Source organism: Crocuta crocuta, unplaced genomic scaffold (genome assembly GCF_008692635.1).
Source record: "Crocuta crocuta isolate KB4526 unplaced genomic scaffold, BGI_CrCroc_1.0 scaffold382, whole genome shotgun sequence".
NCBI classification, from domain to species: Eukaryota; Metazoa; Chordata; class Mammalia; order Carnivora; family Hyaenidae; genus Crocuta; species Crocuta crocuta.
The window spans coordinates 3,626,024-3,640,474 of NW_027531873.1; the positions used below are offsets into that span (position 1 = coordinate 3,626,024).

General features: G+C 40.3%; 1 protein-coding gene across 1 annotated transcript in view; it reads left to right on the top strand.

Annotated features, from left to right (window-relative positions):
• LOC144238938 (doublecortin domain-containing protein 1-like) overlaps positions 1-7,182 on the top strand; it is a 59,827-nt gene extending 52,645 nt beyond the window's left edge. Inside the window, exon 15 of the mRNA XM_077772881.1 lies at positions 7,058-7,182. Coding sequence (XP_077629007.1) covers positions 7,058-7,126 — 69 coding nt within the window. The 3' untranslated portion in view covers positions 7,127-7,182. The remainder of the gene's footprint in view (positions 1-7,057) is intronic.
• Positions 7,183-14,451: the final 7,269 nt, after the last annotated feature.

The following is a 14,451-nucleotide window of genomic DNA, read 5'->3' on the forward strand; positions in this document are numbered from 1 at the left end:
GGATAGTGCAGAGGCCTAGAATGTTGCATTAATAGGCATACAGTGAGGTGAGAGGTGTGGGCATGGACCAGATTGTGGAGAGCGTTATAGGTCATGTTAAGAAATTTGGATTTTTCTTTTCTGAGTGCAGTGGGAAGCCATTAAATGGAAGGAACACTAAAGATGATTAGACATTGGGTAATAAATTAAGCTTATTTAGGTTATAAATTACAGAGACATACTCAATTTGCCTCCAGTGGTGGAGGTTTATTGGAAGGATTAACAAGGAAGTGAGAATGCACAGGGAAGTCCAACACACAATCTTCATGGTGGTCTCCATTCGAGATCCATGGGGGCACCTGGGTGGCTCAGTTTGTTGAGTGTCTGACTCTTGATTTCAAGTCAGGTCATGATCCCAGGGTTGTGGGATCAAGCTCCACATGGGGCTCTATGCTGACCCTGGAGCCCACTTGGGATTTTCTCTCTCTCCCTCCTTGCTGCCCTTCCCCCATATGCACACTCATGAGCACATGCTCTCTCTCAAAAAATAAAAATTAAAAAAAAGATGCATGGCCTATCTTTGTCCAAAAAATAAAAATTAAAAAATAGATGCATGGCCTGTCTTTGTCCAAATGGCCACCCAGTAGTCTGCCATTTCTGCTCTTCATTGTCTTTCAGTCTTCTTGCTTCTGCTATGAATTTTCTACTTCTTTATAGGCTATTCTGCTTTACACTGAGATGCTCACTTGCCTGCTCATGGCCTCTGCTGCTTCGAGGCTTCTGTTTCCTGCCTTCTCTTTATATTTCTTTCAGCTCCAGGGCCACTCTACCATCTGAATTACTTTCATCGTGTCTTCTAATGGAAGACTAAATGGCTGGAGGCCAGCCAGTAGCTGCCTTTTACTCATTCCTTTAGATTAGGATGTCAGAGATCCCATGATACAAAGCACAGCTTACCTGTTTCAGCAACAGTGTGGGTTGATTTCCTCAGGAAGCTTTGGACATGGCTGGCATTCTGGGCTCCACGGCATTTTCAGTATCAACCATGGTTCTGCCTTTTTCCTCTCCTCACCATTGAGGTATGAAATTAGCAAAAGAATTATCTAGGCTGTCACTAATTCTCTTTAGTCATTGAGAGGCTTTCCCTTTCCCTTGGGCTTCTTGAAATTGGCCATTGTTGGGGTGATCTTTGCTATACAGGCAACACAAGCTTGAGTTGGACTCTGTGACTTTGGTTACAATATCAGGAAGGATATCAGCTAGACTCACAAGTTACACTTCTTTTTTTAAATTTAATTTATTTTTTAAATTTACATCCAAGTTAGTGAGCATATAATGCAACAATTACTTCAGGAGTAGATTCCTTGCTGCCCCTTACTCATTTAGCCCTTTCCCCCTCCCACAACCCCTCTAGTAACCCTCTGTTTGTTCTCCATATTTGTGAGTCTTATGTTTTTGTCCCCTTCTTGTTTTTATATTATTTTTGCTTCCTTTCCCTATGTTCATCTGTTTTGTATCTTAAAGTCTTCATATGAATGAAGTCATATGATATTTGTCTTTCTCTGACTGACTAATTTTGCTTAGCTTAATACCCTCTAGTTCCCTCCATGTAGTTGCAAATGGCAAGATTTCATTCTTTTTGATTCACAAGTTACACTTCTGAATACAGTCAAGTCTGTCTGAAGAAATAGATCTTGCCGGGATATCCTGGCATCCAAAACTCAAGGCACTTGGGCATCCAGGCAATTTTTCCAAATCAATTCAGAATGCCAAACCCCTATGAGACCTTTCCTTGCCTCTTGTTTCATGTAGTCATTTTGATAGGGTGAATTCCACCGTAGATTTCAATTTTTATTACCATTTCTCTCCCTCTCTCCACTCTGCAAGGCAAACCTGGCCAGCAACTTTCTCAATGTTGAAATGTGAGTTCTGCTTAGTGGGCTTGACTGTAGTCCGCTGAGTTTGAGTCGCAAATCCTTGTTGTGCTCCAGGACATCCATGCAGTAGTATTATATGTTAGATAATGCCTAGTTCCCATGAAAAAGTTGATATGGGCCACAACTATATATGGAGCTAAAGCTGTGTACTTAAGAGGCTTCTTAGGGAGGAGTTCTCACCAGCCGTGAGGCAGAAGGTAGCAGCTGCATGTAACAGGACTCCAGGACCCTGCACTCCAGGTCCTTGCTCGGGAAATGAATGACTCAACAGCAAAGGGCAATTTTCATTGCACCAATTTCCAACTGTTCTTATGAAGGAAAAAGGAATCCATTTGTGGGATTTTTAAGTCTTTAAAAGTTGTTTACTTACATTATTGTATTTTAGGCCACTGCATTGCTCACATGGATGATCCTGATGATTTTTCAGCCAGTCATTGTACAGCCCCGGCCTTCCTTGTCTCCAATTCTTTTTTTTTTTTTTTTAAGCTTATTTATTTATTTTGAGAGAGAAAGAGAGGAGAGAGAAAGGAAGAGAGAGAATCCCAAGCAGAGTCCACAGCATCCGTGGAGAGCCTGATGTGGGGCTCAATCTTATAAACCTTGAGATCATAGCCTGAGCTGAAATCAAGAGTTGGGTGCTTAACTGACTGAGCCACCTAGAAAAGCTCCTCCTCTCCAATTCTTTATCCATGTCATAGCCAGAATGATCTTTTGAGAATGAGAATCATATCATGTTACTCTTGCTTAAAACCTTAAAATCTCCCCTCCCCCCCTCACCCCACACACACCCTAATCATCAAAGTAAAGTGCAAACTCCTCTCCAAGGTACTCAATGCCCTTGGGAATACTATTCTCCACTAGGCCAGCAGCCTCTGTTTTCTCACCCTTTGCTCACAGAGATCTGCACCCCAGTCATCCTAAATATCCCTTCAGTTGCCCCCAAATTGTGTGTTCCCTCTAACTTCCATACATTTGTCCATTCTCCTCCTACAGGGTTTTTGAGGAATTGTTCTTGACCACTTCCCACACTGATCTTTGTTAGAAACTTCCTTCCATCTGCTCCCTCTGCCCCCTTTGCTTATCACTTATTACTGCTGATGTATTTTTTTCCTCCCACTGGTTTCTAAGCTCCTTGAAAGTAAGCCAGACTTGTTCACACCTGTATTCCCAGTGCCTGAATATTCCCTGCTGTATAGCAGACATTAAAGAATATTTGCTGAATGAATGTAACATTGAGGGTAATTGGTTAAAAACTTGCTTTTTAAATTTTTTTTAATGTTTATTTATTTTTGAGAGAGATAGAGCCAAAGTGTGAATAGGGGAGGGGCAAAGAGAGAGAGGAAGACACAGAATCTGAAGCAGGCACTAGGCTCTGAGCTGTCAGCACAGAGCCTGAGATGAGGCTTGAACTCACAGACCATGAGATCATAACCTGAGCCAAAGTCAAATGCTTAATGGACTGAGCCACCCAGGTGCCCTAAAAACCTGCTTTTTAATATACACATTGAATCAGAGTTTGACTTTTTGTAGAACTTTTTTCTAATGTCCACTGTTTTGGACTTGAGTGTCCCCCACAAAGTTCATAAGTTGAAATCTTGTGACCCAATGTGATGGTATTAGGAGCTAATTATGAACAGATGAGGTCATAAGGAGGGAGCCCTCAGGAATGGAATTAGTGCCCTTGTAAAAGTCACAGGAGAGTTTCCTTCATCTGCTCTGCTCTCTGTCCTATGAGACTACAATGAGAAGTCAGTAGTCTGCAACCCAGAAAGAGGGCTCTTACCAGAATGTAACCATGCTAGTACTCTGATCTCAGATATCCAGGCTCCAGACATGTGAGAAATAAATTTCTATTGTTTATAAGTCTATGGTACTTTATTGTAACAACCTGAGCTAAGACATCACCACATCAATCCATAAAACATCACATAAAGTTCTTATAAAGCAGGTCTTATACCTGTTGATAAGACAGTACAGCTTGACTCAAGTCCCTTCATCTTAAGACAAACCAAAGCAAGGTTGATTGTCATCCCTTCTTTGCCAACTGTAACTTTCAAAATGCTCCTAAGGCCTGACAGAGTAGAAAACACTCTTCTCTCATCAGTGCCCAAATGGACCCTTAACTGCTTAACTGCTTGGCTGCCTCTGCCATAGACAGACTGGCTTGGAAGAGACCTGTCACCCCCTCTCACAAGTGTGATGATTTGTGGCTGGGAAGGGAGAGCCTGCTCTCTGAACCACGTGCCCCCTGGTGCAGGCAGGCTAAGGAAAGATGAATGGCATTATAAGACAGACATCTGAATGTTTCGTATTAAATTAGTCCCATAGAGCGCCTAGAATTCTCATTCCATAAATCACAAAGTAAAGTAAACTCACTCCCAGGTTAGATTGTTGTGACTTTGGCCTGTGGTGTCATAGATAATCTGAGAATAGTTAAACATTTGTCTGAAATAGTAATAATTTTCAGCATATTTACTCAGTGACATAGAAATGACCCAGACTGATCTCTGTTGCCAGAAACAGCATGTAAATGGGAGTCAGCCAATTTAAGAGATTTCCAAACAAGGGTCACTGCTCCTCACCGCTTCTGCCTGCTCTGAGACTTCCATGGGCTCTCTCAGGGGCTGCTAGGTGCTGGGGCTGAGATGAGCGAACTTCATTTCCTCCAGAGTAGGTACTAAAAAGCACTGATGCGCCTCTACCCCTTTACTAAATGGCAGTTGCAGCACCATTTTGAAATCTACTTCCACCTTGTTTGGTCTAAGCATGATACAGCTAGGAAGAACCTTGATTCCACTAAAGCCACGTTTCTCTTCAATGGCAAAGGTTTATTCTGAGAATATTTTACATACCCTTGGATCAATTCTGGTCCTTCCATTCCTGGGCTAACACTGTGATTACTGGGGACATAATAGAATGGAAAGAGCATTAGACCATTCAATTCCATGCTAACTGGCTGAATGAAGGCCTACCTGAACTGCTGCTTCCTCTTCAAAAAATAAATTAGACTCTTACATCTCTACAGTTCCACTCAGCTTTAAAAGTATGATTCTGATGCAGTAGTGAGATACAACTGGACAACAAGAGTTACGACAGCTAGAATTCTAGCTGACCCCAGGAAGCCTATCCTTCTGCTTGATAAGGCTTGTTACAGGTGTTCACTAGGGCATGCATCCAGATCATCTTTACCCTCAGAAGCCCAATCCAAAATTTACCAGAGCAACAGAGGGGGGCCACAGTACAGCTTAGTGATGGCCAAGAACTGGAGATGATTCATTCCAGGGAAAGATCTTTGGATTTGGTGTCAAAGGCCTGAATTGAGCCTTGCCTCCTGTACTGTTGGACAAGTCTTTTGGTATACAGATCAATAAGATCATAAATGTTGAAGGAGAAGGGTACTAATGCGGGTAGAATGTCTATAGATGTCGGATACCTTGTTGGACTTTTACACTATTGTTGTCAATCTGTTTAACTCCATACTCATGACCATCCTTGGAAGTAGATATTTTTTCTACTTCTACTTTTGAATTTTACAAACGAGGAAGCTGAGCTTCTGAGAGCTGAAATATCTTGCCCCAAGTGGGTGGAGGGATAGGTGAAATAGGTGACGGGGATTAAGGAGTGCATTTGTTGTGATGAGCACTGGTGATGTATGGAATTGTTGAATCACTATATTGTACACCTGAAACTAATATAACATTGTATGTTAACTGTATTTGAATTAAAATTTAAAAATAATGATAATAATAAATAATAAAAAAGCCACCAGCCAGTAAGTGGCAGAACTGGGATTTGAACCTGGATCTGCCTAACCTCAAAGCCTGTAGAAATTTTAGGTTACTGAGATTAGTAATTATGAAACTGAGTTCACTGGATGCCTTCAATGAGTAATTCTGTGGTTTAATCACTGCCCGTTTGGAAGATTTCCCTGATGACAACTAAGTTAGGCAAAGTAAGCTAGACTTAGATGCCCAACCCAAGGTGTGTGGGGCACTGCCATATGCATGGGAGTGGCCCTCACCTACTCTTCAGGACATAACATGTCATCTCAGGTCTCACCTCTCTTCCCCAATGGCTATATTCACCTGTGTATTAGTTGCTAAGGCTGCTGGAGCAAAGTACCACAGACTGGATAATTTAAACAACAGAAATTTATTGTCTCACAGTTCTAGAAGCTATAAGTCCAAGATCAAATTGACAGCAGGCTTGGTTCCCTCTCTAGGGTATAAGAGAATGATCAGTTCCATGCCTCTGTCCCAGCACCTGGTGGTTTCCAGGCAATCTTAGGTGTTCCTTGAGTAGAATCATCCCCCAATCTCTGCCTTCGTCTTTACATGACATTCTCCTTGTGTGCCTATCCTTGTTCAAATGTCCCCCTTTTGTAAGGACACCAGTCACATTGGGTTAGGGGCCCACCCTACTCCAATATGACCTCATCTTAACTAATTACATCTGCAAAGACCCTATTTCCAAATAAGAACATATTCTGAGGTACTGAGGGCTAGGACTTTGATATAAGATTTTCTTTTAGTTTGGGGGGGGGATACAATTCAACCCATATTAGTCAGAAAGAAATGTCCCACCCCTCACCCACACAAGCACTTCCTCTGAGCTCAAGTGCTCTACCATTAAAGATCGCAACATTCTTTCTTGATGGCATGTCTCTCTCCCTTTTATGTCTTTCTTGTTTCTTACTAACACAGAAGTCTGATATTAATGGAAAAACCATTAAAAAAAACTATTATCCTATGAGGTAAAGTGAATGCACTCAACTGTAAAAGGAAGACTTATCGATCAATTTCAGTTACACCTTGCTTGTCTGACACTTTGCAGCTAAGGAATGTGTTTTTATTGCCTGGCCAGATAGTTCAGATTTCCGGTCAGTCTTAGTAAAGACCCCTTTTTATAACATTGATAAAATTTTATCACAGAGCTATGAAAACAAAATTAGATTTCATAACTCACATCAGGCCTTGAAGGGAATGCCTCTATAAATTTTACAAACCTTATCAAGTTTTAATGCACCTATGCTGATAAATATTTTTAAAATAGCAACTTCTACTGAACTTCATATATATGTGCGTATAAATAAGTTTATGTGTGCATACATGTATTTGTCTCTCTTTTTTTCTATCTTATAGGAAAGAAAACTTCCTTCACCTACTTGTAAACAGAAGATTGACAGAAAGGCCAATTATTTAGATTGCTGAAGACTCGAATTTAGGAAAATCCCCTTCTATAAAAGAAATCTGCATGATTCATTTAAACATTTAGTCCTAAAATTTACCTTTTAAAATAACTTGATTTTTCATGGACTGATTCTGAAGAATTACCAACACTGATAAATCAGATACAAGCTATCTATAAATTAATAAGAAGACATATCATAATCAAAGGCAGCATTAGCCATAGAGACTTTATTTTCTGGTGAAATCATGTGGACGTTGTCTAGTTTTTCCAGTCTATAGAGTGGCCTATTGGAAAAAGTTGCATATATATACATGTACATGTACATATATATAGAACATATATTTTGTCTCCCCAACCAGATGGCAAGTGCCTGGAAGGCAGGGACCCTTGTTTTTATTGACTTGTGACAGGGCTCTGCCCACAAGGACTCAGTGATAATGCCCAGCAGTCCCACTGCCAGAGCAACGTCATGGGCATCAGCCGTCTTCCTCTCTTGTGCTTTACCACAAACTGAAATTACAACAGGACAGTGGGAACGGAGGATCTGCTTTATAGGTTTCATTCCAGCCAGCTGTTCCGCAGCTACAGGCTCAGCGTCAAATTAAATCGAGCTATAGTTGAATAGTTATGTCTGCTCTTCACAGGCAAGAAACACTTCTCAAAATTGTGCAAATGAAATAAATGTTATTGTGTAAACTAGGCATCTTATATTCTTAAAGCATTATCTTTGATGATTATACATTTTGCTTTAAGATGCCAAGTTTGAAAAAAAATCTAAAAATGATGTGAAATTACTTATGTATAAATTGACAACATTTAAAATCTCAGTAGACTTTGTAAAGGAGTTCTCTGTTTTGGTTCATATACTACCGTAGAGAATCTTGAAAAGCCATAAACTTACAAAGTGTGCATACCAAAGAAAAGCTTTTTTCATATCATTTCATATCATTTTCATATCATTTCATGGAGTTCACAGACCAACCTGAAAAAACATCTGTAAAGAACTTCTGATATAAGGGAAGATATTTTTTTAATCTTTTTCTAAAAAAAAATTTTTTTTTAATGTTTTATTTATTTCTAGGAGAGAGAGAGAGAGACAGTGTGAGCAGGGGAGGGTCAGAGAGAGAGGGAGTCACAGACTCCGAAACAGGCTCCAGGCTCTGGGCTGGCAGACGCGGGGCTCAAACCCACGAACCGTGAGATCACGACCTAAGCGAAAGTCGGACGCTTAACCGACTAAGCCACCCAGGCGCCCCAATCTTTTTTTAAATGTTTATTTATTTTTGAGAGAAAGAATGTGAGTGGGGGATGGGCAGAGAGAGGGAGACAGAATCCATAACAAGGAGCTGTCAGCATAGAGCCTGAGGTGGGGCTCAAACTCACAAACCACAAGACCATGACCTGAGCCGAAGTTGGATGCTTAACCAACTGAGTCACCCAGGTGCCCCAGGGAAGATATTTCTAATTTCCATAACCTTTAAGGTTTAGGGGACCTAGGATCTATACATCTCAATGGAAGATTTCAAAATATATAGCAGATGAAGCAGATTCCAAGTTTCACTGTGGTAAGGTTCTCTTGTTATATTCAAAAACAATAAACCATGAAGATTTCTTATCATCTCTGAGTATGATTTTTGCATCTATGAATCTTAAATGGGAAGAGGAAAAGAAATGTAAACTTCAAACAGTGTTGTTAATTTGGGGCATTCCTTGGAGAAAACACTTATTACCTGGAAGAAAAAAAGCTAATTAAGTCGACATTTCTTACAATCTCAGAGCCATTTTACTTGCTACTTTTATAAGCAGAAGGGAATACATGCTGTTTCTCTTTTGTCTGTCAGGAGAATAATAGGGAACGCTGAGAGGCCCAGCCGTGGCAGCCCCTGATAGCGGAGACTCCGCAGAGGAGTGGCCTCGAATGTCCGGAGCCTGCCTGGAAATCACTGCTTCCTGGCTGCAGAGAAATAGAGCAACTTGGATTGGAACTTCCAGCTGTCTGTCCTTTTAATGCACTTGTATATAAGAGAGTGACGTTTCCAAACATACAGATAACTTTCCGATCATTTTATTCCAAGTCATGTCACAACTATACTTCAGTTGACCCAGTCAAAACTAACTGTGTTTTGTCAGAAATGATGTTAAAATGCTTTTTTAAAATTCTCTCTGAGGTATTGTTTAGAAACCACCTTAAAACTGTTGCATTTTTATATGAAAAATATATTGGATTATGATTTAATGTCTCTGTCGTTGGCTAGAGTTCTCAGATTAGAAAGGGACTGGATTTAGGAGCCCAAGACACTCCCAGAGTTGCTCTGTCTGTTCTCTGTTTTGTTCCCAGAGCCCAACACAGTGCCTGGAACACAGTAAGTGCTCATTAAATCTTTGTTAAAAATCAAATGAGAAGCCACATTTCAACCCTGGCTGTGCTTCTTACTACCCATAGGACATATCTTTTTTCTTAACTGTGAAATGAGAATACTACCTTCAATCCCCCAAAAGTTGTTTTTAGCATCAGATGAGATAAAGCATGGAAAAACCATTTTTCTTTTATTTTTCTGAAGAAAGGAGTAATCTTCAAATTAGGCATATGATCTCATGTAGATATAAAAGAAGTAAGTACCAGTATACTATTACAGAGGAAAGAAAGGAGGTTACAGACTTAGAATTCAAAATCAAGTATTATTATTTTATGTTTTAATGGTTAAATGAAGAAAGAGAGTGTTTAGATACTAGAAGGGAGAGACCATCACACCCTGGGCCCTAATGCATCAAAATTATGAGCTTTCTTTAATTCATGTGCACAACCTAAGATAGTTCGGAGCTGCCTTGTAGCCAGTAGGGGAGGGGTTACATGACATTTATGTAAGTTGGGGAGAAGGGACCTTTTGATCCTCAATAGAGGAGGCAGATCCTTCAGTTGAAAGTAAGCAAAATTATTTTAAAGGGGTGCTAACAACATACTTTTATATGATTGTGGTTAACTCAAGAATTTGAGAGGCAAGGAATACCCCAAATCTAGAGGAAATTGACATCATTTATTCATGTAACATATAGTTATGGAATTTCTGTGGTATGCTAGTACTGTTTTGGAGGCTGGAGCTATAATGCTGAATGAGAAAGTGTCTTAGCTCTCATGGACTTTACTAGCCTAGTGAATGCACACAGTCAAAAAATAAAAAGGAAACAAAAAAATAGGTAAGATAACAACTGATGATAAGTGTTATGAGGGAAAAAACACTGGGTACAGGAATAGAAAGTAGCTAGACAAATTGATATTTAAATTAAAAAAATTATTTAACTTTTATTCATTTTTGAGAGACAGAGAAAGAGACAGTGTGAGTGGTGAAGGGGCAGAGAGAAGGAGACACAGAATCCGAAGCAGGCTCCAGGCTCTGAGATGTCAGCCACAGAGCATCACGCGGGGCTCGAACCCACAAACAGGTGAGATCATGACCCGAGCCAAAGTTGGATGCTCAACTGATTGAGCCACTCAGGTGCCCCGACAAACTGATATTTAAAAGCATATAGTTGTCAAAACCTATTTGTTGCATGGATAAATAAGTGAATTGATATAAAAAATATCACTTCCAGAGGATAATAACTGTAATTGGCTACTTTGGGAAGCACTCTTTTAAAGAGTTTGGGGGAAGAGAGGAGTAGACTTGGAGTTAGTAAACAAAGAATCATCTTGGCTATACTCATCAAGCTGTGTGATCTTGGGAAATTCACCTAGCCTCTCTGTGTCTTGAATATAGAGTAGAAAATATTATCTGATTATCAACAGAAGACTCTCAAATTTTAGATATGCTGGCTTCTGACAGAGGTAAAGTGTAACCAATTTTGAGATGTCTTCTGAAATGTTCTTGAATTTATATTTATCCTTGGGACTTCAGGATATTGTCATCACTGCCACCTCCGCTATCACCACCAGGGTTGTTGTTGCCCAGTGGGCACGAACACAGGTGCTAGAGGAAATAAATGTTAGGTAGGAAGCTATCTTCTACGTATCAGGCACTATGTCAGTTCTTTACATTCATTAACCTGTTTAGTCCTCACAAGTATTATTAGCTCCATTTTTTAAAAGAGATTTTAATATTTATTTTTAAGAGAGAGATAACGCAAAAGTGGGGCAGGGACAGAGAGAGAGAGAGGGAGACACAGAATCCGAAGCAGGCTCCAGGCTCTGAGCTGTCAGCACAGACCCCAATGCGGGGCTCAAACTCACAAACTGTGAGATCATGACCTGAGCTGAAATTGCACGCTAAACCAACTGAGCCACCCAGGCGCCCCTCCATTTTGTAGATCTGGAAACTGAGACATTGATGTTAAGTAAACTGCCTGTGGTCTCACAGCTAAGAAAGGACAGTGTGAAGCCTGACACTAAAAGCCAGGACACTAAACCTCTATACTAACAATTGTCCATTCATTCATTCTAGAAGTATTTATTTATTGAGCACCCACTATGTACTAAGTATTTGTTTGACCAAGTTCAGTTGGGCATGAAGCAGATAACCCTCTTTGTGTCAAAAGAACAAAATACACAGGAAGGAGAAGGAAAAAAAAAAAGAAGTGAATACAAAGTATACCCTACGTATTCCTTTGATTGGAACTTAGGAGATGCAACATATTTTTTGCTAACACTCTCTGAGCTTCTGGAATCTGTCTGTCTGCTCTCTGTTTGAACTTGGGTAAATATAAAGCTTATATTTTCCTCTGTTCCCTGAGTTTACAGAATCCCAAAGCATTTGGTTTAGATTAAATCCATTGACCGAGGCATTATAATTCGACTTCAACATAGATGATCCCATCACCCATCGCCGTATCTAACCTAACTGCTTATTACAGTAACAGAGTAGACTAGTCTGGGGGTGGGGGCAGGGCCAGGGGGAGAAGGTCACTCAGATCTAGCAGCCACATGTACACAGCAGGATGGTATCCTTTCAGAATCAAGAGGGGTGGATTCATAAAATTCAATCAGGAGCATGTGTGTGTGCATTTATACAAGCCTTTTTTTTTTTTTGCCTGAATCTAAATTATAGAGATTTTAATAGCTCCAGTAATTAGACAAGTATGCAGTCAACCCCATTATGTTTCTGTGTAATATCACACTCCCTAGGGCCCACCTTCACTGCTCCCTGCATGGGCCCCCTTCCCCGTTATTTTCTGCCATAGGGAAGCAGTTTTCTTTTCAAAGAGCTTACTGTTCACATTGTTTTTGTTCCCTCGATCTGGAGGTTGGATTTGCTTTCTCAGGAGTTTCGCCATTGCATTGCCCAATTGAGTGGAAAAGGTCTGGTGGTTCATTTGCATTCCCCACAGTGCCTAGTCCATGTGCTAGGCCGCACAGTGGATGCCATACAGTTGAGCAGGCGCTTCGCACAGTGACTGGCATAGGGTAGACACTTCAAAACCGTTTACAACCGAGTCTGTTTAAAAATCTGTTCATGGTTCAATTATTGACCTTAAGGAAAGCAGAACAAAATGCCTAGATTCACTATCTTAAATCATGGACACTTGTACAAAATTGCCGTTCTTGCTTCCTGATTGCCTCTGTCATTATTGTGTCTCTTCTGTTTTGTTAACTTTCTATTAGGCATAGTAATATTTCACTTCATCAGCATAGATAATCTCCTTGCAGGTGCTGAGGGCTACAGCTTGGATTTTTCTTACTGTTATCTCCTCTAGCACTACGAAACAAAAATCTTTAGGTTATTTGAAATTAAGGACAAGGTATGCAGTATTACTAAAATAATGCAATTTACCTAATCAAGAGATTGACTTCTTTCATCTACCTACACATGTTTTCTTAGAGGCTGTCAGAAAGCAGTTTTTCTTATCTTTTTTTCCCCATAAGATAGTCCCAAAGAAAGGTGTCTGGAATTTTGTATCCTGAGATCACCTTTCCTATTCAGTCCTACCCTCCTTTCCCCAAAAAGAAAGAGAAATCTAAATTAACTATTGTTCCTTCACAAGGATCTGAAAGTTGTCCCCTGAAAGCAATTCTAGAAGTCGATGAAGTTGGTCTTCAAACTACCTAGAAAAGGAAAAAAAAAAGTAGCATAAAATCGAATGTTTAAGTCACTCTTGAAATTGAATTCCTTGTAATTGGCAAACTGATAGTCTTTTCTCTCTCTAGGGTAGGTATCGGACAGACAGAAACAGTGATGGGGGCAGCAGGAGGAGACTTGAAAGTCAGAGATGTTTTCTTAAGCCTCTGTCTCAAATCTTTTCTACAGAGACAGATAAAAGGATAATGAGCTGAGGTATTTTTAAAGGATTCTCACAATTTACAACTCAAATAAATCTAGTTTTAAAATATGGTGTTTTTAGGCTCTAATGACTGCAAACGTTAAACTAAATATTTTGCTTAAACGAGTAAAGACAGAGCGGGTATATGAGCAAATTAGAATGCACGAAAGCTGCCTCTGCCGTGGCAGTTTCCTCCAGAAGAGAATGGCTAATTCATACACAACATATTCTTGTCACTCCTTCGGGAGGAAAGCGGCCCTGGGAGGAGCCCAACCGTTCAGCATTTTGCTTCTGGTCAGGATTGATTCCAGATGTGGGAGGTAAATGCTAGAAAGGATTTGGAAAATGGAGTGGAAATGAAAAATCCCGCAGGCCATTTGAGTGTTGATGACAGATGAGGTAGGTATTTTCAGGTAACTAATGAACTTGCCGGGAGCTTGGAGAGTGCTCAGTCCAGTAGATATTTAACAGGCAGGAAAGACCCAGCTGAGATATCGTGCCTGCCCCCATGCACCAAGAACGGAGGGAAACATCGAGTTTTGATGGTAACGCATGGATACCAAAAGCTGAGGCATGGCTATTCTGTAAATGAGCTGAGTTTAAGTCTTTTCCTAAAGCTAGTTCATAATTTGTAAATAGATGGGTTTTCTCAACTTCCCATTATTTGATTTATCACAACTATTTCATTATTTGAAGAAATATTGAACAAGTACACCTGTATCCCTAGGTGTAAGTCAGTAAGGCAGGATGGCAGAGTGTTATAAACACAGTTCTTTTTTTTACATTTATTTACTTATTTTGAGAGAGACAGAGATAGCAACAGAAAGCAAGCAGGGAGGGGGCAGGGAGAAAGAGACTGAATCCCAAGCAAGCTCCACTGTGTCAGCGCACAGCCCGTCCTAGGACTCAAACTCATGTGAACTGTGAGATCATGACCTGAGCTGATATCAAGAGTTGGATGCTTAACCAACTGAGCCATCCAGGCACCCCAAACACAGTTTGTGAGGTAACCCACACTTGGGTTTAAATATTGGCTCTGACACTTTTTAACTTGACCTTGGGAAATTTATTTCTAAGCCTCAGTTTCCTTATCATT